Here is a 24,787-nt window from a genome sequence, read left to right as displayed (position 1 = left end):
ACTAAATTATCATTCTAAGTTAGTATGCTATTAGCTGTATGTGTATTTTAACAAGAGCCAAATAAAGAGATTAGCTTCCTTAACAATTTCAATAATGTTCATTTTATTTGAACTTTAGCAGAGATGATAGGAAAAATTCTTAAAAATTTGTCTTTAAGAAAGGTAGAAACCTGATTTCAAAAGCCGAGGAACATGAATTCTCTCCTCCTGCAAGCTTCATTAAAAACTGAGTAGTGGCAATGAAAGAAAATATACATTAATTTAAATGTTGACTTTACATATTTAACTCTTGTCAGTACGTATTCAAATCAACCTTCGGGTCTGATGAGGAGGTCGTCAACATAGGGCCCATGAAGCAAGCCTACTCAGTAGGGACAGCAAGTGTGGCCCCTCTCAGAAGCAACATACTTAAGTTTAGTCAGCAGTGGAGATGGGCTGCCATGTAAGAAGAAACACTCCTGCCCTCGCTGAATGAGCTAATCAGGAGTAAAAGGCTTTTCTTCAGAAGTGAAATGAGCTAATGGGCTTGCAGATCAGCTGACTGGAATAATTTTTATTTCATCATCAGCAAACAGTCTCTCTAGCTCCACATTTTTCTAAGCACCAAAAGATGAGTATGAAAAGAACATATAACGTTATTCTACAACTATTAAAATCATTAAAAGCAAAATGTTCTTTTCACCAGATTATATTCTTCTTCTAAGTTTTTTTTCCATTCTTTAATGATTTGGATTTAACGGAACAATTAGAAAAGCAAAGATGTTCTTATAAACAGAACGTTATTTAAATGCTTGTGTGTATGTGTGTGTACTCCTATATTTATTGATACCTAAAATTACACAGGCATTTTCCATTTAATGTCCCATAAAATGGATCTGGAAAACCTTTATAAATGATCCTTCATTTGAACAAATCTGGTAATAGAAGTAGCCGAAAAAGTAAAAAAAAAGTCAGTGACAAAAGAAAACTCACTCTCATCATTCAAAAGGATTTTCTTCTTTGAATAAATTTATTATTAATTAAAATTTATTAAAATTATTTATTAATGTGACTCAAATTTTATAACTACATCAATAAAATTAAGTATTGCTTATTTCAATATAGTGTATTTGATAAACTGAAAATGAGGTAGGAATGGGAAGAATGGTTTATGAGTTTTGATCTACCCTTAATGCCAGTCAAGTAACATTTACAGTTCGAGCAGCACTTTCAATAATTACTGCCTTCACAAATCAATCTAACCTTTTAAACAATTAGAGTGTGTCTATATAGTTTTTTGTGTTTGTGGTTCAAGAGTAAGAACTTGGGGCTTTGGAAACGTGCTCATGCTTGAGTTGCTCCTAGAGTGCCTTTGGGTTATTCTTCAGACAGTGTATCAAGCTTTCTGCCTGAGTGTGTCTCAGTGATCATACCACAAGTGCCTCTTGAGGTTATAAATGGGATCCACTGTGTCAGGTAAAATTGATTTTCTGCAATTTACCATCATATGTTTACTTGGATGTATCACTTAAACTGTATGTTTGTTAATCTTATATATCCTATCATTCTCTTTCCTAACTGAATTCAGACAAACTCAAGATAAACTCATTCAAATATTTATGAGCTATGAACTACAACATTAAGCAATCACTTTATAACTACATATAAGTATTCACTATAATACCAATTTACCATTCTGGACATCCTACACTTTACCATCCCAAATGAGCATATAGAAAAATTAACCAATTCTATGAAAGCTAAGAAAATTCATATACCCACAGAGCTCTTGCATAATAAAATGAAACACCTGTAACTCCCTGATGAATATACCAGTTTCAATACTATGGAAGAGACATTAACATCCTCCACTTCACAGTGCCCTCTGCTGGAAGGTGAGAATTAATGATTACCATTTCATGTCACACCTGTGCCCACTCTTAGCCTTGACTACTGGACTTCTACCAGGGAACAGTCAGAACAGCCTTTCCAATATATGAAGAGTGCCAAACATCAATTCTCCAAGTTCCCCACTACCAATATGCACAACAAGTCATATGTACTCTCTGCTCTGACTATGTCTTTGTGGGGCCAGAGCACATGTACAGAGCCAGATGTGTCTGTAATGTCAAAAGGATAGTACCTGGTACTCATCATCTGTTACAGAACTACTGTGCTTAAGATGATGACTTTACTGTCAACATCTAAACAGCTCTAGATGTCACAGGACAATGAATTCTGATTTACTAAAGTGACACAAATTGAAAATCTTCAGGAAATAGGGGACAGAGACTTCTGCAAACGAAGTAGTATCAAAATAAAACAACAGTTCACCGTCCACTTGCCTCTACAGGGCGAGGCAGAATAATACAGTCTCCCAAAGGGACTAGAGAGTGTCCTTCAAAGTCATTTTTGGCTTCATGCATTTTTTTAATCTCTTCTACAAATGGGTGAAATGACTAGTTTTCTCTAACTATATAGAAATGATCCAATATTAAAACACTATGAAAACTCCCTTATTTATATTTCGTTCAGAGCAGTCAATATGGAAGAACACTTTCTATCCCATGTGCCTCCAGGATCAGCCTGGTAACACAGGGTCTATAAGAGACAACAGTCGGGCTAAGAAGGTGGCTCAGTGGTACAGGCTTGTCTTGCCTGCCTGAGGCCCTGGGTTCGATTCCTCAGCACCACATAAGCAAAAAGAAAAAAGCTGGAAGTGGCGCTGTGGCTCAAGTGGTAGAGTGCTAGCCTTGAGCTGAAGAGCTGAGGGACAGCGCCCAGGCCCAGAGTTCAGACCCCACGACCAGACCCAAAAAAAAAAAAGAGACAACAGTCATCAAGGAAGCACTTTTCCCCCAATGAGTAAACGGGAAAGGAAATGCTCTTGAAAATACTGTGACTATTGTGACACGTTTGTCAGTAATGCTGTCCCAAGCTTCCTGGACATCTTAGGAACCCCTCCTGGGATCAGAGTGGAAGCACCCCTACCTGCTCTCGTGTCTGCGGTAGTCCTGCTGCTGATCCACGCGGATCACGGGCTTCACCATTCCTCGCTCGGCTGCGCTAGAGGCAGAGGACACCCTGTCGCTGTCCAGTCTAGTGGTGCTCTGTGCCAGGAAAGCAGTGGTTAGAATGCCGCAGAGACAAAGCAAGCTTTATACTCAGGTGCCGCAGGCAGACAGATATCTGATGCGGGCCTGCCATGCAGGGAAGGCAGAAGGACTAGCCAGTGACTCAGAAACGCAAAATCCACCAGGGCACATGGGACTTAAAGAATAACATGAAAAACAGTGCTATTTCGATTTCCAAGAGATAGGACTTGGCTTCAGAAAAAAAGCGTATGAAAGGAGCCGGGTGCCGGTGGCTCATACCTGTAATCCTTGCTACGAAAGAGGCCAGGATCTGAGGATCACCAGCTCAGGCAAGAAAGTCTGTGAGATTCTTATCTCTAATGAACCACCAGAAAAGCCAGAAGTAGAGCTATGGCTCAAGTGGTAGAGAGCTAGCCTTGAGCAAAAGAAGCTCAGGGCTAGCACTCAGGCTCTGAGTTCAATCCCCAGGACAGGCCAAAAAACAAAAAAGTGTACATACATAGATAATGATATCTCAAGTAGAAAAATAATACTGACTCTATTTCCATAAGGTGTCTCAGACAGCCTAAGAGCTCAGAAGAAGATACACACAATGTATAGCGTTGGAGCCTTTAGTTTATCAGTCTTCAGAACAGATTGGAATCCTATGCATTATAGCTCAATATCTAATGAATTCACTAGTTTATTTCTTGCACTTACCAATGCCAAGGAAAACCACACCTATAAACTGCCCAATATATTTAAACACTTCTAAAATATATACTCCTAACCTCTTGAAGGCAGAGGATGTGTTACCTATTTGTATAGATTGAGCTTATGTAGAAATTGAGCCTATGTAAGAAGTAACTAAAAATCCTTATGTTACCACCCAGAAATTAATACTGGGCATCTATTTGCATATAATTTTTCAGTTCTTGTTTTTTCCATAAATAGGTGCTGTTGGGGACAGCGTGGCTGGGGGGGCAGGTAGGAGGATAAGGGTCACTCTGACACATGGGTGCTGTTGGGGACAGCGTGGCTGGGGGTGGGGGAGCAGGAGGATAAGGGTCGCTCTGACACATGGCACTGTTGAGGACTGTATGGCACACAGTCACACCAGGGCTCCTCTTTCCCTGAAATCTGAGTGCACCTGGGTTTGCTTCAAGCAATGGAAGGCAGAGAACTGATGCTAGGTTGCTGCAGCTCTAACCCTCAAGGAGGACTAGAAGCTTAAGGGTCTTGTGGGGAACAACTAGGATCTAGGGATAAGGGCCCTGGGGGAAAAAACCCAAGAGGGCGGGGAAAGGAAGGCTGCACTGAGTCAGAAATCTGACTGCTGAATGCAATCCCCCAAGTGGCTGCTAGAAGACCAACAACTGCCCCAGTGAGCTCAAACCAGACCCACCATGAACAAGTAAAGTGGCTGCTGTTTTAACACACCAAGTTCTGAAGTGGCTTCTTATTGGAGAACTGTCCCGATTTGGCTGCTGTTTTAACACACCAAGTTCTGAAGTGGCTTCTTATTGGAGAACTGTCCCGATTACACAGAAACTCCAGGGTGAGCTGCAGGGCAGTATCTGAGAAGGCCCCTGAATATACGGAGCTACCTTAACAGGACTGCACTACCTTCTGCACAATCTCCACATGGAGAAGCCCAGCACAGAAGGAAAAACACAATATCCTGGACTCAGGAAAAAGGAGCATTCTACCCTCTGTCTTTCCCGTATCCCAAGAGGTGGCACAACAGAGTAGCACGCCCACTGTGAAGTCCGTGCTGTGACAACATCACACACACACAGTCACCTACCCTGCTTGAGGGCAGTGCGGGCCCGCTGAGGACATCGCCTCCCAAATCAAAGGTTGTCTCCTGCACAGCGCTGTTGGGATGAAAAAGAAACACACAGAATAGACTGTCAAATAACAGATGAAGCGCAGCAGGGGCCAGTAGGTAAACACCCCAGATTGTCCATAAGTGACTTCATTTTTAGCACACAGACTGAACAAGAAGAAAGAAACTATGGTCAATTTGTGGAAACACTCTTCGTTAGGATCATCTACATGATTCCCAGCCCTTTCTGCTTTATTTTTCAGCAAGTGTTCTACTTTTTTGTCCAGGCTAACCTTGGGCCAAAATCCACCTGTCTCAGCCTCCCATATAATGGAGATTATAGACTTACACCATCAAACCCAACTTTTGTTTTAAGAGAGATCTCAATAACCATTTTTTCCCCCCAAACTGGTTTCAAACAACTATCCTCCTATATCTGCTTCCTAAGAAACTGGAATAATAGGTGTGAGCTACCACACCAGCTTTCTAGATCTTTTTCTTCCATAACCAGAATTTAATCATGAGAATGAACATTTAAGTTTATCTAGGCTGCAAATAGCACATAAATATAAGGGAAGGCTGGACTTGAAGTACTCATGACCCAATCTATGGCTATTACACAGGTAAACTCAATAATAAGCTACCTGTCTTTCTGTGTGCATGCGTGTGTGTGTGTGTGCTTGTGCGTGCGTGCGTGCGTGCGTGCGTGTGTGTGTGTGTGTGTGTGTGTGTGTGTGTGTGTGTGTGTGTGTGTGTGTGTGTGTGTGTGTGTGTGGTGGGTGTGTGTGGTGGGGCTTGAGCTTGGGGCCTGGGTGCTATCCCTGAGCTTTTTTCCTAAAGGCTATCCCAGTGCCACTGCCAGTCTTCTGGTGGTTAACTGGAGATAAGATTCTCACGGACTTCCCTGCCCGGAATGGCTAATGTACATGATCATTACTGCTTAGGCTTCAATAAAGAAAGAGGAAACTTTTGATAATGCCAGTAATCAAATTAAGAGATATCATAGTCTTAAAGATTATTTAGATATCTCAAAATACCAAAACTTCCACATACATCATTTTGAAAAATTAACCTGGAATATAAACAGAACCTCATTTTGAATAGTAAAAAAGTAGAGGCAAACTAGTTCTTTGGTTAAAAAAGTTAAATATAACCTACTAGTCCTAACTAAAAAAAACACCTAAAGCTACCTAGAATGCAATGAGGATAAAGCAAGGATTAAAGGTCCTGGTCTGCTATGCAAGTATTCTAATTATAATAATAATAAAGAATTAAATCTCTTCATAGATGCTCTAATTTTAAAGCAACATGGTACTTAAGACTCTTATTTACACTCAATCCATTAAGGAAGTGATCTATAAATTCAAATTAGTAAAGCAGGTATAAATTTCTCTACCTTATCACTAAGAAAACAGAGCATTTTTAGTGCAAAATAGCACTGAACTTTGAGTTGAAACTTTTAAAAAAGTAAAAAGATAATTAATTTTTTGCAATATATCACCAAATTTTAAAATTAAATATTCATGGAAATGTTCTGCTGGCTTTTATCAGCTTAAATACGATTTACTTCAGATATTTGCCAATATCTGACAAAGTAATGTGATATGGCTCATCTTCTTTGCCACTTATCAAAGCTAAAACATATACATTATCATCCCTACCTTCCTCTTATAGATAACTAACACTATAAAATAGCAAATTTATACCAGACAAAGCTCTTCAACTTATTCCTCCAAAAGTACTTAAATTTTAATTTGTACCCACCATTTGTGCTACATTCTGGATATGAAAAACAAGTCCAAAGTGACTTTATAAATTACTTTATTATCATCCAATTTTGACTTCTGACTCTAAGAATCCTATCTCTATCTCAGCATTCAGAAAATAACAATGATATATGACATGGAAGCTCAATGTCTATAGTCTGCATGCACAAGTAATCAAATTAGCAAAATAACAGTATCCAATTCTGCTACCTCCTGTTGAACATAAATAAGGATCTGAAGACTGACTTGGAATTTCCATTTAAAAGCACATGCTCTTAAATGTAGGGAATGTTTTCTTGGAGAGAGTATAATAGAATGAGACTAATGGGGATACTGTGTAAATATGGTAAAATAACAAACTCCTCCCACATATAATCATATAAATTAACCAAAAAATTAAGAGTATATAGGTTATTTGCCCAGAAACACATTTAGTTTAAGGATGGAAGAAAGAGAAAGGAATGAACTCTCATAGGAAGTACATAGTAAAGGTATTGCTGATTTTTTTAGAAAAATAAGGAGATGTGGTCATTTGCTTAAGTGTGGCACAAAGTAAGAAGCTAGAAATAGATCTTACACAACCCATGAACTTTGTAACTGCTTCCCTACTTAAGTGACTACATGTGAAAATCCACCAAGTATTCATATCAGAGAAAGAAAAGCCCACCAAACCTGTTGGTTTACGTTTGTGCTCTCTGGGCAGAAAACTTAACCTGTCTGTTGGTGTTCTAGGTTGTACCAACTGCCATAAGGGAAGAACTACTGTAGCTATCTACCCAAGATTAATACCTTACTAACTTGCTAAGTTGGCAACAAAGTGGTTAAACAGTACAGGATTTCAAAATTATCATTACCAACAAGGAAGTCATATTCTTCGCTTCTTAGTCACAAAACACTTGTGAGACCTCAGGAAAGCACTAGGTGGAGCTAAAGTATTCTGAATTCTTAAATGAGATCTGTTTTGTTAGTGGTTACAAGGGGGAAAAGAACCCACAATAAAAAACTTAGGTATGGGCACAGTGGTCCATACTTATAATCTCAGCTTCTCAGGAGGATCACGGTTAAAAGGCCAGCCAAGGCAAAAAGTTCATGAGACCCTCACCTCAGTCAATGAATCATGCTCGGGCATGATTTTTGAAAGCTTATTACATAGTGTCATTATATAGAGTATCATGGGTTCTTGTTTTGCTTATGGATGTACTCAGAGCTGAACTCAGAGCCTGGCATATGCTAGATAAGCCCTATACTACTTGAATCCCACTCTCAGCCCCAGGATATCCTTTCTTTTTCTCTCTTTTTTTTTTTTTTTTTAGAAAGGAACAGGTATTGTTTTTAGTGTATTAACTTTAAAAAAACTACTTAAGTATAAATACCTAACAGTTCAAAACTTCTATTTTGTGTGGCCTGGTTTGTGGTCTACTGGATAGATGCCCAGGAGTGGGATTCTTGGGTCACAGGGGAGCTCTATGTGTAGTCTTTTGAGGAACCTCCATACTGCTTTCCAGAGTGGTTGAACCAGTTCACACTCCCGCCAACAATATAGCAGCATTCCCTTTGGGTCCTATCCCCTCCAGTATCTGTTGTTGTTAGATTTCTTGACAATGACCATTCTAACTGGGATAAGGTGGACTCTCAATCTGATTTGCATTTTTTATGGCCAGAGACGTTGAACATTTCTTCATGTGTCTATTGGCCATTCTTATTTCCTCTTCTATTTATTAATTAGGTTGTCCATTTTGGGGGCGTTTAATTTTTGGAGCTCTGAGTTTATTTTAGATATGAGGCCCTTGTCTGATGCATAGCTAGTAAAAATCTTCTCCCATTTGGTAGGCTTTCTATTTATCTTGCTAGCTATGTCCCTGGCCATGCAGAAACTCTTCAGTTTGATGCAATCCCATTTATCCAGTCTTTCTTTGATTTGCTGTGATTTTGGATCAGCACAATGATATTCATTTCAGCACTATTTACTATAGCCAAGATATAGAATCAATCCAGATGCCCCTTGATGGACGAATGTATCAAGAAAATATGATATATATGCACACTGGAATTCTACTCATCCATCAGAAAGAATGATATTGTACCATTTGTAAAGAAATGGAAAGACTTGGAAAGAGTTATATTAAGTGAAGTAAGTCAGACCCAAAGAAACATAGGTTGCATGGTTTCCTTCATTTGTTGTCATTAGAATGTGCCTATAAATCTATAAGTAAACACAGTGGATGGTAAAGGACAGAAAAATACACTTAAACATGACCATTTATACAAGATTCTAGATACTCACAGAGTGTGAACAAAGGAGGATACTCTCAGGAGAGGATCACAAAAGCTCAACAGCTATGTGCATATGATCATATAAAATAATATTTTCAAAATGAACTCCAAGAAATAGAAAGAAGATGTTTTTTTATTATTTTGTGATTTTTTTTTCTCTTTTGTCCCTGTTTTTGTTTTCTGTGGCTTTTGTCTTGTATGTAAGTTTACTTTTTTAGGGAGGGCGAGAGGGGAGCACAAAAATGGAGGGAGAAAGGGTGAACAACCGCAGCAGTGCTCACTGAACACTAAGTTGAAAGCAGACTATGTAACTGGAGGGAGGGGGTCAGGAGGAAAAACTGTAGGAAGCAAGGGAAGGCAAGACACTGTGCAAAAAGAAATGTCCTTATTACCTGATTTTTAAAACTGGAAATCTAAAAACAAAAAAAGTAAAAGCCAAAGCATTTACACTGAACTCAAATCCTCATAAATACAGCTAAAATGCAGTCCCAACTGTCGCGCTGCCGGCTCATAGTCCTACTCACCCTGGTTTGTGTCTGGGGCCCTTGACGGTCAGGCCTCCCTCTGCAGACCTCCTCCCCAGAGCGTGGTCCTGGTTGGGGTCCACAAACTTAAAGACGTGTGAGGGGCCAAACTGCAGCTTCATGCCGCTCTGCAGCATGGTGGTCTCGGAGATGCGCTGGCCATCCACATAGGTCTCTGCGTCCATGTTTCTGGGAGTCACAGTGACCACTCCGTCCATGTTGGTAAGGTCACAGTGATGGGGCTGAATTCCTGGACCAAACAACTGAAAACAGAAGACGCCCATCCTTAACACACACAGCAAGTTTCTCTTCTATCGATAATCAATACATCCATAAGAAACCAAGACCCAACCAAGTCCTGGTTTCCATTGCTTTCTTAAATGAATTTCCTCCTTACAGTACAAAATACTGTCAAAATTCTTACCCATTTTTGGCATCTAGTAATTTAAGGCATCTTATACAATCTGCACTTTTTTTAAACGCAGTTCTGAGATATGGTGCTTGCCCACCAAATGAACTCCAGCATCATAAAAACAAACAAAAAGCTAGTGTCTAATTATCTCAATCATTTATAAGACAGTTTAAAGCTCTACAGACAACTATGAGTAAAAATCCCTACTTGTTTCACTGCCATGGAAAGAATGAACAGTGAAACTGAAACCCCCATCGTTTTTACCTACATGAAATAAGAGAAGGCAGTTCAAAGTGACAAATGTGGTCCTCACGTTTTCAGAAACCATGCCCACTGCTTTAAGTACGTGAGAACAGTGTTCAGCCAGCACTGCCTGAGGCAGCTGCCCTGCACTCCTTCACCCTGAAACCCACCTACAAGCTGTGACCACCACCTCGCAGAAGGAAACGAGGGAGGAATGTCCTAACCGAGCTGAGCTTCTGTGGGTCAAGTGTGAACACAAATGCACGCTCCTCTCCACACTAAGCAGAGTAAATGAGCCACTTATAATTACATACAGGTCTGCGTGGGAGCTACTTTGCTGTGGGTAGTAACTACAGTAGGAAGCTTAGGCTGTAGCATAACTGCACACCTGGATAGAGTTGTCATCGAACTTTTCTGTCCCAACTTCAGTCACACTTAACTGAAGGCGGTAAAGCTTTGGCTTGTCTCTGGAGTCAGAACCATCTGTGAGAAGGGAAGAAGAGAACACCATTTGCCAAGTCTAACATTCTTGTCATATTACCTGGAACAGAGAGTGACCTTACATGATATTTCAGTTCCCATTCCTCAGAATCTCTCTCAAAGAGCCCTCTAAGTTACATCATACAATTCATCAAACTGGGTAGAAAAACTTCAAGCAAGCACAGTTAATACACACTGCCAAGACAATCATCAGTCCCAACATTTTGTTACATAAAAGCAAATCTTAGACTCTACTACCCTGCCCTGAGTCCTTTTAGTGGTTGTGAGATGAAGTCACAGTGGCAATATGAAGATCAAAGAAGACATGTAGACCCTCCCCTCCACTTAGATCCTTCAGCCAGGGAAGGGGCTGGCTATGCCCAGACCTTCCGGACCACAGTCCTGAGATGGAGGCCAGGGAGGAGTCTCCTGAACTATGACTCATGCTAGACTCCTTCAAGCAGTCCTGGGATAAAGGACAGGCAGAAGACTAGGTCTGTCATTTCTTTTTTATACTGTTTTGAATTATGGGAAGTTAATTTTCATGAGCATGATGGGGGGGGGGGGGGGGAGAGGAGAGGGAAGGAGGGAAGCAGCACGGCCAGCCTCTAGCTTCACTTACACTGGGCACACTTATTTCTCACTCACTGCACCCCAGCTAGTGCAAAAGGATGTCCACTGAAAGCTCCTCATTTCAGAGGTCACAGGAGAAAATGTACCTCCAGAAGCCAAGCGTTACGATACAATCACAGATTTGCACGCTGTAACACACCACATATTCAGCCACATATGTACCAAGCCAGGTCTCCTCAAAAGGTAAGCAAGAGTCTCCTTGACCTAGTTCATAACTGCCCAAGTAAATTCAGAACCACTTATTAAGATTTTGATTAACTGGAACCAGGAACACAGGTTGCAAGAGCTTCAGAGATTAAACATTTTGGAGGGCTTTTGAGTGTACACAGTTTTAAAATGCTAAATTTTCTCAGCCATGGTGTGTTCTGAACTCTTACAGACAAGGAAATATGCAAGTTTTGTTAAAATCTTCAAAGATTTAGAGTATACAAAGTAACATCTCGGTAGTATTTTCTGTTTCTGAAACATTTCAGAAGTCTGGGACACTGGCAAAGGAAAGATGAGACTGATATAATTCAGAGCACCAATGCCTGAAGTGGATTCACTGAGCATGGGGGTCTCTGTGCTGCAATATTAATCTGCAACTCTAGCCTTAGAAATTCTTGATCCAAACAAAGCATGAGAACCATGTGAGAAGTTAGGCATGATAGCATACACATGTAATCCCAGCAGTTGGGAGACCAAGAAGGAGGATCATAAGTTCAAGACCAAACTGGGCCATCTACTGAGACCCTCTTTCAAAAAATACACCAAAACAAAACAAACCGTCGGGCTTTTCCAGGCCTGGGCAGAGAGTCCTCATCCTGGAATGTTCACTCCTCTCTTCTGGTTGCCGTGGGCAGTCAGAGAATGTGATCCTCTTTTATCTCTAATGTACCATATCTTACAGAGATTCCTACTGTCTGACTAATCTTCCTTGTGTCTGAACCACTCAATGCCAAGGCTTTACCTGGCTTTCTGAATGTACTCAAGTATATGGTCTCAAGTATTAGCAACAAATAATTCCACTAAAAAGGAAGGAAACTGTATAATGAACGTAGTCATATAAATTACACAACTTATAAAGAAAAAAAAGCAAATAAGCAACCATGGTTGCGGCAAGAACAACTGTTTCAATGCAAAGTGACACGCTTGCTTAGGGGTGGGAAGAAACTTCACATTAATATTCTCTAGTGTACGCAAGTAGATGCTTCATAAAAAAGGGAGAAATGCAAACTCCTTTCTCAGTCTTTCCTTTCTTACCACTTCACTGCAATAGAAAATCCAGAGGTAAGCTAGACACCAGTGGCTCATGCCTATAATTCTGGCTATTCGGGAGACTGAGTTCTGAGGATTGTGGTTTGAAACCAGCCCAGGAAGAAACATGCATCAGACTCTTATCTGTAATGAATCACAAAAAAGCTGGAGGCTCACGTGGGGGAGTGCTTGCCCTCAGCAAGAGCAGCTCAGGGACAGCGCCTAGGCCCCAAGTTCAAGCCCCAGGGCCGGCACAAATAAAAAATAAAATTTTAAAACAGAAAGAAAAACCAGAGCTAAAGCCCAGGATGGGCTACGGAATGGGAAGAAGGAAAGGTGTCACAGTTAAGTGCCTCCTGTCTTCCCCGGGGCAGCCCAGCTCTAGCTCCTGCTAGAAGCAACTGATCACCTACCTTACAGGTTGGAATATTAAAACCATCCCTCTCAAAATTCATTTAACATATTCTCCATCCCCAACAAGGTCTCTACAAACAGATGCCCTCAGCCCCTACCCCTGAAGACCTTTCTCTGGGGAGAAGCAGGGCATCTCTGGAGGACATTTCCATGCAAGGGATGCCAGGCAGGCAGTCTCCACTGCTCTACAGCAGACAGACATGGGACCAGAAGTGCTTCAGACTTCAAACTGGGTTCTATTTGTTGTTTTTTTTTTTAATTTGATCAGGGATTGTTTGCATACATGTAAGATATCTTGGAGATGGGACCCAAATCTAAACATAAACTTCATTAATGTGTCACATTCATGTACACAGATAGCCTATGCAGAATGTCATATGCAATGTATTTAGTGTGGATTTCTGACTGCTACATGAGGTCAAGCATGGAGTTTTCTACTTCTGGCACGATATCATCATCCCAAAATTTCAGCAGCCTTTTGGATGAGAAATGCTGAGTCTATCCTCCAAGTGTGAAGGGTCACAGACCACAGGGACAGGCTAAGAGCACTTCCTCCCATTTTCAGTTAGCCTCTCCTCTGCCTGAGGGGCGCGCCACGGAAAAGCACAGTGGTAAGGTGAGCTCTGAACCGGGGACGCTGCTGAGAAGGACAGCACATTCAATTTCTAGGCACATAGTGTCTGTGTGGTCAGAGAACATTATTTTGCCCGTGAGGTTCTATTAGAGCCCAGTTACAAAAATATGAAGTATTAAGCGTAGCATTACCTTCGTAAGTGTGATAGCTGTAGTAGGCAAAGTGACTCCTTCTCCCTGGGGTTAAGACACATGCCAGGACCCAGGTGAAGGCAGCACCGGCAGGACAGAGACCATGCAGAGCACGCAGGAGAGGAAAGGAGGAGAAGAGACGCAGAGGGTGAGCTTCAGTGAGATGTCTCAAAGGAAGAAAAGGTACATTTTACCCATCAGCTTTCAGAGCTGTGCAGGTGAGACTACTGCTGTGTCCCAGTCAGTGTTTTAGAAACCAGTGTAGACCGTTGAGGAAAACAGCAAGACAATAGTGAGTCACCAAGCAGCAGGACAGCAACAGTGAGTTAGCCATACAGGAGGTCATCATCCCACCTAAATGACTTCTGTTTAGAGCAGGACAGAGCAGCACCCAGGCTTCCATTTCTCCAGAAAACAGTGCAAGTATACCCACTCCTACCCATCCTGGGACCTCCATACCCAGGACGCACACCTGGCTGACAATATGCCCAGTAGAAGTACAGTCCCTCCCCATTCCTGACAAACCAGTGTGCAGATTTTATTCAGCATGCAGACTGGAGCTTTAGTAATAATGATAACCTAAAAGGGTCTCAGAACCCAGTGAAAAGATTCTGGCCTCACACTCGGGCCAGCCACCAGTCCCTGCCTCTACCTTAAGCAGCTCACCATCTGTGCAACAGTGAGGGTGCTCTCCCCAGGCAGCCCAGAGAAGCTGAGAGGGAGTACAGATCAGAGACCATCACTGTCCCTGAGTTGTGACTGTTGCCTGGTAGATACATTACCTGTCAACAGGAATAGTTTTATGTACCTTTCCATCTAATGCTCTGCTCACAAAGGAGCTCAATAAATGATGGGAAAAGGTAGCAAAGGGTCAAGAAATATATCAGTAAGCATGTAATACATGCTGTTGCAAATATTTGGTAAAAAGCATAACTATTATTTACCTATGGACTTCAGTACACCCACATCTACAAAAAATTTCTCTGTGTTTGACTACCTGAGAGGTAACAAATATAAAATAAGTAGCAAAATGGAAACTCATCAGAATATGAGGTTAAGGATAAATCTCATTTTTAGTGCTCCATTGCTAACCCCCAAAAGAGTGTCTGATACATATAAGTACTAAATGGAGCGAAGGAATGCTCAGCCTATTGAGGCTATCCATCAAAACCAACTTTCTTCTACTCATTTGAAATTTATTCTGTACTATTCTATTTATGAATTTCCCTACAGGCCAATACTATTAAATCTCCATAACTTCAAATTTGGGAGAAAACCAAGTTTCCAGTGCTTAAGGTACCCAATGTCCAAAAATAATCCTAAAAATTAAGCTGAAAAAATAAGTGGCTCTCTTCCTTCCCTCAGACAAACAAGAGCCAGTGGTTGTCAGACTTTATACAGTAATACTGAGACATAGTGAGGAAACAAAACTTCAAATGAACCTCCTCCAGAAAAGAGAGGAGCAAATAACACTAATATATTCCTTACAAACTGCTAATCAATGAAAAGAAAGACCTGGATATAAATGAACGTAACTCTACTTACTACTATAGCCACACTGCCATCAACGCCAAAACGACACACTCCCACCCTAGTTTCTGAGTGTAGCCCGCAGTCTCCCAGCACTGTGGGATCACAAACACCAGATCTAACCTCAGCTAATTTTAACAGTCAACTGTGTGAAACTTAACCAACCTTAGAAGTAAAACTAACACTGAAAACCAAGGAAAAGAAGAACATATTCCTGCCCAGGAACTATATATAATCTACACAACTGGTTCATTTTTGTAGTAATTTTTCTACAGTTACTAATTGGGCTTTAAGAAGGGAGAAGAAAATGCTATCTTCATTATATTTAATTGTTCAGGCCACATAATTCCATTTTAACTAAATAATAATATAATTTTGGCTAAATGATAAGCAAATACACCAAATAGAGAACATATATGCAAACACTACATGGGAATGTGTGTGTATATATATTATATAAGAATGTCAATGTATTTCCCTATCTGATGGCTAAATTATGACAACCTAGCAATATTCTGAAAACAATATATTTAGAAGACTAATATGAAATCATTATTTAAAAATCAAATAACAGTTTGCTCACAAGATGGATCTCTTAGACGCACTATTTAAATTTAAAGACACTCCTTTGGGACATATTCACTGTAGACAATGGTATGATTCCCTGTCCTCTCTCCCTTCTCCCATACTCACGTACACAATACCCAGGAAGAGAAAATTTCAGTGTACTGTTCACTATTTTTTCAATGATATTATGAATACAAGTATGTATGTCTGTGTGTACATATGTATGTATTTTGGGTGGTACCAGAGTTTGAGCTCAGGCTCTCACACTTGTTAGTACGCAATCTACGACCTGAGCCACTCTGACAGTCTGTTTACTATTTTTGTTGGTGGTGGTGGTCGTGGGGCCTGAACTCTGGACCTGAGCGCTGTCCCTCAGCTCTTCAGCTCAAGGCTAGTGCTGTACCATTTGAACCACAGCACCACTTTGGGCTTTTTCTGCTTATGTGGTGCTGAGGAATCAAACCCAGGGCCTCATGCATGTAAGGCAAGCACTTTACCACTGAGTCACCTGCCCAACCCGTTTACTATTTTTAACAAACTATTGTACCAAAGTTATTTTGGTCATTTTTCCTTAAAAAAGAAATCTGGACATTTAAAACTCTAAAAACTTCTTTTTTTTTTTGTCAGTCATGGGGCTTGAACTCTGGGCCTGGGCGCTGTCCCTGCACATTTCAGCTCAAGACGAGCATTCTACCTCTTGAGCCACAGCGCCACTTCTGGTTTTCTAGTGGTTTATTGGAGATCAGAGTCTCACGGACTTTTCCACCTGGGCTGGCTTTGAACCATGATCCTCAGATCTCAACCTCCTGGGTAGCTAGGATTATAGGCGTGAGCCACTGGTGCCCAGCTTTCATGTATTATTTTTAAATCTTGTATAATATTCATTTTTGTCCAAGTGAATTTAATTTTACTCAGGAGTACATGTACTTAAATATGTTTAAATAAATGCCATCTATGACAGTTACATTTTTCTAAATAAATGAATGCTTAAGCTGCATTAGAAACATGAGGAGGAACATTTCACACTAAACTCTGTACATCATGCTCCTGGTATAAGTAACAAGCTTTCTCACCTGGGCTTAACTCTACCAAGTAGGGCAGTTTCTCAGGGGGAAGAGAGGAGCCATAGCCAGCCCCGTCAGCTCTCTCTTTCCCCTTTGGTGGCTTCCCTTCGGCGTGTTTCTTAGTTTTCTTTGAGATATAGTCAGGTGGCCTCCTCTTCAACTGGAAGACTAGAATCCCTAGAATGTTAACAGTAGCAGTCATCAATCAGTGGTAGGGGTGGCCAGCTGCATAGCAGTCCAAACATTATCAACAGCATCTGCTAAAGAATAACTGAGCAAAAGCTCACCCAATTTATAATTTTACTCAGTGAAGGAAATACTAGTCTTTTGGTGACTCTGGAAAACTCCAACAAGCCATTGGCAAAGATTATTTTTAATTAATGACAGCCAGTTACCCAAAGATATCATATAATTAAAAGCAGCACACAATCAGCTTCTGAATAAATGAATGCTTATTCTGATAGATAACCCGGTGGTCAGTTAACATATTCCCACACATGGAACATATTCTCACATAAGTTCATATACTCGAAGACTTCTTCATTGATGTGATTTTTTTTACAACAGAATTCAGAATTTAAGCCAATTTTCTTTAATAAAGTTTGTTCTATCTAGAAAATGTGCTAAGCAAGTATTCAATCTGCTTACTTAGTATTTTCTGGTACTGTAAAAATCTGTATTCAAGGGCTGGGAAGGTGGCTCAGTGGTAGAGTGCTTGCCTTGCATGCCTGAAACCCTGGGTTCGATTTCCCAGCACCACATAAGCAAAAAGAAAAAAGCCGGAAGTGGCGCTATGGCTCAAGTGGTAGAGCGCTAGCCTTGAGCTGAAGAGCTGAGGGACAGCGCCCAGGCCCAGAGTTCAAGCCCCATGACCGGACACAAAAAAAAAAATCTGTATTCAATATTGATAGGATTAATTGGCAATCCATTTTTGTGTCCTCATTAATGAAAAGGCACCTGCACCTTACTGAGCAAGTCAACTTTTGCTGTGACTCCAACAGTAGGAAAACTATATTTCATCAAAAATACAGCTTTAAACTCCTGTTGCTTTGAAACAGAAAAAATTGTCTGAATAGTGCCAAGTATAAATCCTGTATAAGACAGCATACATCCCTCATCCAAAAATCAAAACTTATCACCACAATGAATTCTAAAACATGACACAAATGGACAACTTAACTCCTAAAACAGGTAGCAGGCAAGATGCAGACACAGTAAAAACACCCTATATCACATCAATGAATTCTGTATTTAGATTTGGATCTCATCTCCGGGGTATCTTATTGTTTATGTGAAGATATTCCAAAATCTGAAAAAAAATCCAAAATCACAGACACTTCTAGCCTTAAGCATTTTACATAAGAAACAATCAACCTCTATCTTAATTGATTACCATCTTTACAGCCTTGATTACCTTCCCTATCAAAACACATTTGTCCAACTAGCATATAGCATCTATGTAAAGTGTTTCACTGCTAATTGGCAACAGCTATCTTCAATCGCTAAGTCTGCTTCTTCTGGCTTTCCATCTGTAGTGACAGCCTCTGGGCAGGAGACTCAAATGAGCTGAGCCTGGTACCATTGCCAAGACACTACTCCAAGTGTACAAAGGAGGTGGGAAACAGTGCAGCAAAGAGCCATCAAAAAACATTCAGGTACAAATTTTCCACATCATCTGAGAAACAAGCAGAGCACATAGAAGCCTCACTTCTGCTTTACAATTAGGTCTACTTATACCTTTGTCACTTGGCCATTCCCTGAAGATTTGTAAAGGGCACTCATCATCATCAAGAATGATTTCTTTAGCACCTCTCTCGTCAGAATGCTGAGCTCCAGGAGGAAGCATGACCTAACAGAGAAATCACATTAACAGTAAATACACTCCAAAAGCCAACGTGGTTTGATTCTGTCATCCTGAGGCTAGCCTCTGCATCAAGGTTCTCTTGTCTTACCTCTACAGTGCTGCTGTTATCATAGGTATGTATTACTTGGCTTGGAAGTACTACTTTTGAATGAATTAAAAAGTCACTGGAAGCTGGGTGCCAGTGGCTCACTCACACCTGTAATCCTACTACTCAAGGAGGCTGAGATTGGAGGATCATGGTTCGAAGTTAGCCTGGGAAGAAAAACTGCCAAGAATCTTATTTCCAACTGACCAGTACAAAGCCAGAAGTGAAACTGTGGTTCAAGCAGTAGAACACTTTGCTTGAATGAAAAGCTGAGCAAGAGTTCAAGGCTGAGTTCAAGCCCGAGCACGGAAAAATAAATAATTTTTAAAAATTCATTAGTTTCTTAATGTATATATTCTTCAGTTTAGCTATGGTGTGCATTGTGTCCTCTGCTGAAGCTTCCGAAAAGTACAATGAAGTAGGTGCTGGTGGCTCACACCTGTAATCCTAGCTAGTCAGGAGGCTGAGATCTGAGGATCATGGTTCAAAGCCATCTAGGGCAAGAAAGTCCATGAAACTCTTACCTCTAATTAATCAGCAAAAAATCCAGAAGCAGAACTGTGATTCAAATATTAGAGTGCTAACCTTGAGCAAAAATGTTCAGGGACAGCATGCGGGCCCTGAGTTGAAGGAAGCCCCAGGACAAGCCCTGAAGGACACGGCAGGGCCAGGCACAGTGGATCTTGCCTGCGATTCTAGCTACACAGGAAGATCTTTCAGGGACAGCTCAAACTTTTGAACCCAAGCAGCATATTTAGTAAATAATTAATTGAATAGAAGTGAAGACTATGAAACAGCTATAATTTATGAAATAATGAGCTCAGAAAATTAAAAAAAAATTCTAATTCAGGAAATAACTACAACAAATTCTTCATTTTTACTATCTCAGCATACAAAGAAAACTGATCAGAAAATAATATAGCAGTAAACCAAAACAACAGAGACTCTCGAAGAAATCCAGCAGGGCAACCTAATACCTGAGAGAAGAGAGGGAGGATCATGAATTTGAGACCTGGGTAGTTGCCTCTGTTTGCCTTCATGCTCCATTTTTTTTTGTCAGTCCTGGGGCCTGAACTCTGGGTCTAGGCGTGTCCTCAGCTTTTCACTCAAGGCTAGAGCTCTACCACTTGAGCCACAGCGCCACTTCTGGTTTTCTGAGTGGTTTATTGGAATAAGAGTCTCACAGACTTTTCCTGCCCGGGCTGGCTTTGAACTGTGATCCCCAGATCTCAGCCTCCTGAGTAGCTAGGATTACAGGCGTGAGCCACCGGCACCCGGCTTCCATTTTTGTAGTTAGGTCATAAATGTTTAATAGTGAGGAGTAGATAGGGCTTTGCACACTAACGTAGTATGGCCTGCACCAGAAAGAGATGAGTTTCCTCTGGTGGGTAGCATGCATGTTTGGGCTTTTTTTTTTTTTTGTCCGTCATGAGGCTTGAACTCTGGACCTGGGCGCTGTCTCTCAGCTCTTCAGCTCAAGGTTAGGGCTCTACCACCTGAGTTACAGCGCCACTTCTGGGTTTCTGGTAGTTTATTGGAGATAAGAGTTTCACAGACTTTCCTGCCCAGGCTGGCTTTGAACCGAGATCCTCAGATCTCAGCCTCCTTAGTAGCTGGGATTACAGGCGTGAGCCACCGGCACCTGGCTATGTTTGGGCTTTTCTTTTCCTTTTTTGTTTTGTTTGTTGTTTTGGGGTTTTTTGTTTACAAAACATATAACAAAATAATAAATCCTGAAAAAAAAAAAACAATGGCTAGGAACATAGTTCAAATGTCTATCTAGCAAACATGAAGCCCTGAATTCAATCTCCACTACAGGGGGAAAAAAAATCAGATAACCTAAAAGTGACTGTCAATAAAGACTCAAAGTACATAGGGCTTTAACATATTCATGACCTTAATCAATGTATTACATTTTTTAAATTAATTTATTTCACTGTTATAGAGGTGATGTATAAAGGGATTACAATGACATGAGTCAGGTAATGAGTTCGTTTCTTTTCGTACAGTGTCTTCTGTTCCCCCATCTCTCCCAGTCCCTCCCTCCTGTCTCCACCCACAATTTGTATATTTCACTCTCATCAATGTCCAGTGAGCTACACTCCACTGGACAATTTTTCTTTCTTTTTTTTTTTTTGGGGGGGGGGGGGTCCGGTCGTGGGCCTGAACTCTGGGCCTGGGCGCTGTCCCTCAGCTCTTCAGCTCAAGGCTAGAGCTCTACCGCTTGAGCCACAGCACCACTTCTGGCTTTTTTTCTTTTTACTTTATGTGATGCTGAGGAATCAAACCCAGAGCCTCATGCATGCAAGGCAAGCACTCTACCACTGAACCACCTTCCCAGCCCCACTGGAGAATTTTTCAACCTTTTTCCCTCAAGTTCTGTACCTTCTCCCAACCCTCCTGAAGATAGTTGAATACACCATACATAAGGAAAAGAATACCAAATCATCAAAAAAAATTTTTACAAAAAGCTCTTGTTTCTGTATCTTGGAGTTCATTTTGATATATATATATATATATGTAATTAAATATGAAGAGGCACATAGGCATTGTCTTTGTGTGCACCCCCCCCAGACCCTCTCTCCTCCCTCTCCCCCCTCCCCTCGGCCACCTCAAAGCCACAGTGCCACTTCTGGTTTTCTGGTGGTTAATTGGAGATCAGAGTCTCACCGACTTTCTTGCCCAGGCTGGCTTCGAACCGTGACCCTTAGATCTCATCCTCCTGAGTAGCTAGGATTACAGGTGTGAGCCACTAGCACCCAGCTGGTATGTCTGTCTTAAGAGCTTATGTCTCTCTCTTAAGAGAATTCTCTTGGTCTCACTGTGTGCAATCAGCTAGAATCCTGTACAATTCATCACATCCCAGTATAATTTAGATCTAATTTCTACAAATCAGAGAGAACATGGATCAATGTATTCTTTAATTTTTTTTAATTTCCATCAGTGAAAGAGAAGTATGTTAGGAAATTCACTATCATATGCTGAATGATATGTAATCTTACAGAACTGATGATGAGATAGACTGATATAAACACATGCCCTTGGCAAACACTTACACAGCACCAGTTTCAGGTGTGATATGAGGCATTCTTAACGCGCTCTCCCTCAGTGTTTAGAACTGAATAGGGGACCCAGCTAGAAGATGGCTAGTAGCAAGAATCTTGTCTTCACTACTACCCATTGATAGTACTTTGACTTAGAATATTTGTATAGCAGTTGAGAACCAATTTTATGTCTAGGGAACACATTGTTACATCCCCCACACCCACGGTCTTATAGGTCAATTCTGTCTCTAATGTGCATGACAGTATTTGCAAGTATTCTGCTGTACCATCATCTGGTAAAGCCTGTATTACATTAGGGCTCTTCTGTACTTTGTATTGACCTGCCAGGAAGAAAATGAACTAGAAGTCTGTCTACCTCAAGTCTTTTCCTTCTGAGAAAAAAAAGCCTCCCACTGACACCCCACGCTCTCAGCCTTCCTCTAGCTGGGCAATGATAATGTTGCTGGGATAGAAAAGAAAGGCTGCTACCTCTTACAAAAATCTGCAACCCCTTTTCTTTTCCGTCTAACTCTCATCAACGCCTTAGCAAGTACCAAGCCTCCAACTCCAGGGTGGCCCTGCGGTGGGGCCACGCAGGCACCTGCCCGCTTCGCTGTGGTGCCTTCACTGCAGGCTTTCTCTGATCACTAGTCACTCCGCAACCACTAATCACACCTTCAAAATCCCATGGAAACTCTGCCCCCATCATCTCTTGCAGTATCTTTGATATTGTGTCTTTTATCAGTTTTATCCTTTATCGTCATTTTAAAGTGAGGAAAGCATCTGTTTTCCTGTCTTTCTCAGCTAAAAATTGAGCTATAAACATAAGATTACAGATGTACTAGCTTTTCCTTTTTCAGTAAAACCTCAAGCAAGTTCTTGTGTTAACTCCATCTTTAGCTAATGAAAAGGGATAAGGGCCTCTACAATGAACACATAGATATACTGCTGAAAGAATTCAAAGAACTTTGTAACTGAAGAGCTGCTCTCTCTACTGAGAGAATAGAAGAAGATACTTGGTGGAAAGTCTTGAAGTTCAACTACAGATGTCAGCCAAATGCAATCATAATCCTAGTCCTAGCAGGTTCTGCGTAGAAACTGACAAGATGGTTCTAAAATGTATACAGAAACACAGATAACCCAGAATAAAACATTTCTTAAAAGCAAAATCAAAGAACAACACTGTCACTCATTTGATTTTATGGTCCTTGTAAATCTACAGTACTAGGCAGATCACTGCCAAAAAAGATAGTCATTTTTATAATCTGGGGAGGGGAAGGGATATAACAAAACGCTTAAATAAGGATACAGGTTGACCCATTGTAACAATGAGATGTACAAGACACTATGTTGAAAACGAACTTTACAGCTTGGGGGGGGGGGGTGGAGTTGGGGAGGTGGGTGGGAAGGGATGGTGAGGGAAAAACAAAGGAGGATGTAACAATGCTTGATAGGAAATGTACTCATTACCCTACTCATGTAACTGTAACCCCTTTGTATAATATTTTTACAATAAAAAGTATATATGGAAAAAAAAGATAGTCATTGTATGTCAAGAAAGCACAGGTCCAGAAATTGAACCACACATTCATGAGATCAAATAACTTTAGACAAAGGTATTAAAGAATCTAATAGGAGAAAATAAAGTGTTTCTGACAAAAAGTGCAAAATCAATAGGGTACTTGTATGGAAAAGATGAACACCAGCTCGGAATCACTGGCTCAGTTTGAGGTCAGCCCTGGCAAAAAGTTTGCCAGCTCCTCTTTCCATCAACAGCTGGGTACAGTTGTCTGCATCTATAATCCCAGCTACAACAGGAAACATAAATAAAACATACATAAAACAATAAGCAAATGAAACAAATAAAAAGCAAATAAAAGCAAAAAGGGAGAACCTATCTGAAAAAAAAAAAAGTAACTGAGAACAAAAAGGGCTGGAGATATAGCTCTAGGTGTAGGATATCAGTACAAAGTCCTGAGTTCAAACCCCAGTACTACTAAAAGTAAAAAGAAGAAACACTAACTCTTATCACACCAAACACAAACATTAACTTGACTAACCTAAGTAAAAAAACTAAAACTAAGAAAGAATTTTTTTTTTTTTTTTTTTTTTGCCCTGCATCTTGTATATATTAGGCTGGGCACCAGTGGCTCAGGCTTGTAATCCTTGCTACTCAGGAGGCTGAGATCTGAGGATCGTGGTTCAAAGCAAGCCTGAGCAGGAAAGTCTGTGAGACTCTTATCTCCAAAAAACCACTAGAAAACCGGAAGTGGTGCTGTGGCTCAAGTGGTAGAGCGCTCAAAGAGTGCAGGGACAGCGCCCAAGTCCAGAATTCAAGCCCCATGACCAACCAAAAAAAAAAGGAAGAGAAAGATTATTATGTGATTTGCAGGGAAATGGATGGATCTAGAATAATGTTAGAACATCCTTACAGTCCTAGGTTAACTACTCATGAAAATATATGTTCACTTGTACACATACAATCACAGCCGGTTTATCTAAAGAGTCAAAACTTCAAAAGTGGAAACAGCCCAAAAGTACACCAACTGGCATGTGATTTACTTCTGTGGTATATCCATATATTAAAATACTAGTTAACAACAAAAAGGAATTCTTAAAAACCAGAAACTGGTGAATGTGAGTCTCAAAATCATCTTGCGGATGAAACCAGTCAAAAAAGAGTACTTAGCATATGATGCTATTCATATAAAAATTTTAGAAAATTTAAGCTAGAGTGATGGACAGAATGAGGATGGGTCACAAAGAAGCACTAGGAAACTGAAGATGGAGAAATTGTTCATAGAATTGAAATATCAAAACTCCTGGAACTATAGGCTTCAAATGTCTGTTGTACTTTATTCCTCAGTTACACTGTAGGAAAAAATTTTAAATAGTTATTCTATTTTAGTATTAAACAATTACTTGCTAAGACAAGGGATATGAATATATCTTTGCTTTAAAAGCTACTGCCAGTTGCAATTCTGACAGAAAAACTGCAATAAATA

At 40.6% G+C, this 24,787-nt stretch overlaps 1 protein-coding gene across 15 annotated transcripts in view; it reads right to left on the bottom strand.

Annotated features, from left to right (window-relative positions):
* Positions 1-24,787, bottom strand: part of Afdn (afadin, adherens junction formation factor) — a 116,203-nt gene that overhangs the window by 55,848 nt on the left and 35,568 nt on the right. For all 15 annotated transcript variants that reach the window (XM_042672377.1, XM_042672380.1, XM_042672376.1 and 12 more), the window contains exons 7-12: positions 18,527-18,638; positions 16,799-16,966; positions 10,489-10,583; positions 9,446-9,708; positions 4,861-4,930; positions 2,971-3,089 (exon numbers count right to left, since the gene is read on the bottom strand). In XM_042672377.1, coding sequence (XP_042528311.1) covers positions 2,971-3,089; positions 4,861-4,930; positions 9,446-9,708; positions 10,489-10,583; positions 16,799-16,966; positions 18,527-18,638 — 827 coding nt within the window. The remainder of the gene's footprint in view (positions 1-2,970; positions 3,090-4,860; positions 4,931-9,445; positions 9,709-10,488; positions 10,584-16,798; positions 16,967-18,526; positions 18,639-24,787) is intronic.

Source organism: Dipodomys spectabilis, unplaced genomic scaffold, assembly GCF_019054845.1.
Source record: "Dipodomys spectabilis isolate Male_0828 unplaced genomic scaffold, ASM1905484v1 ptg000702l, whole genome shotgun sequence".
Classification (NCBI taxonomy): domain Eukaryota; kingdom Metazoa; phylum Chordata; class Mammalia; order Rodentia; family Heteromyidae; genus Dipodomys; species Dipodomys spectabilis.
Note: the sequence above shows the minus strand (reverse complement) of the source record. Positions and strands in the feature narration are given on the sequence as shown.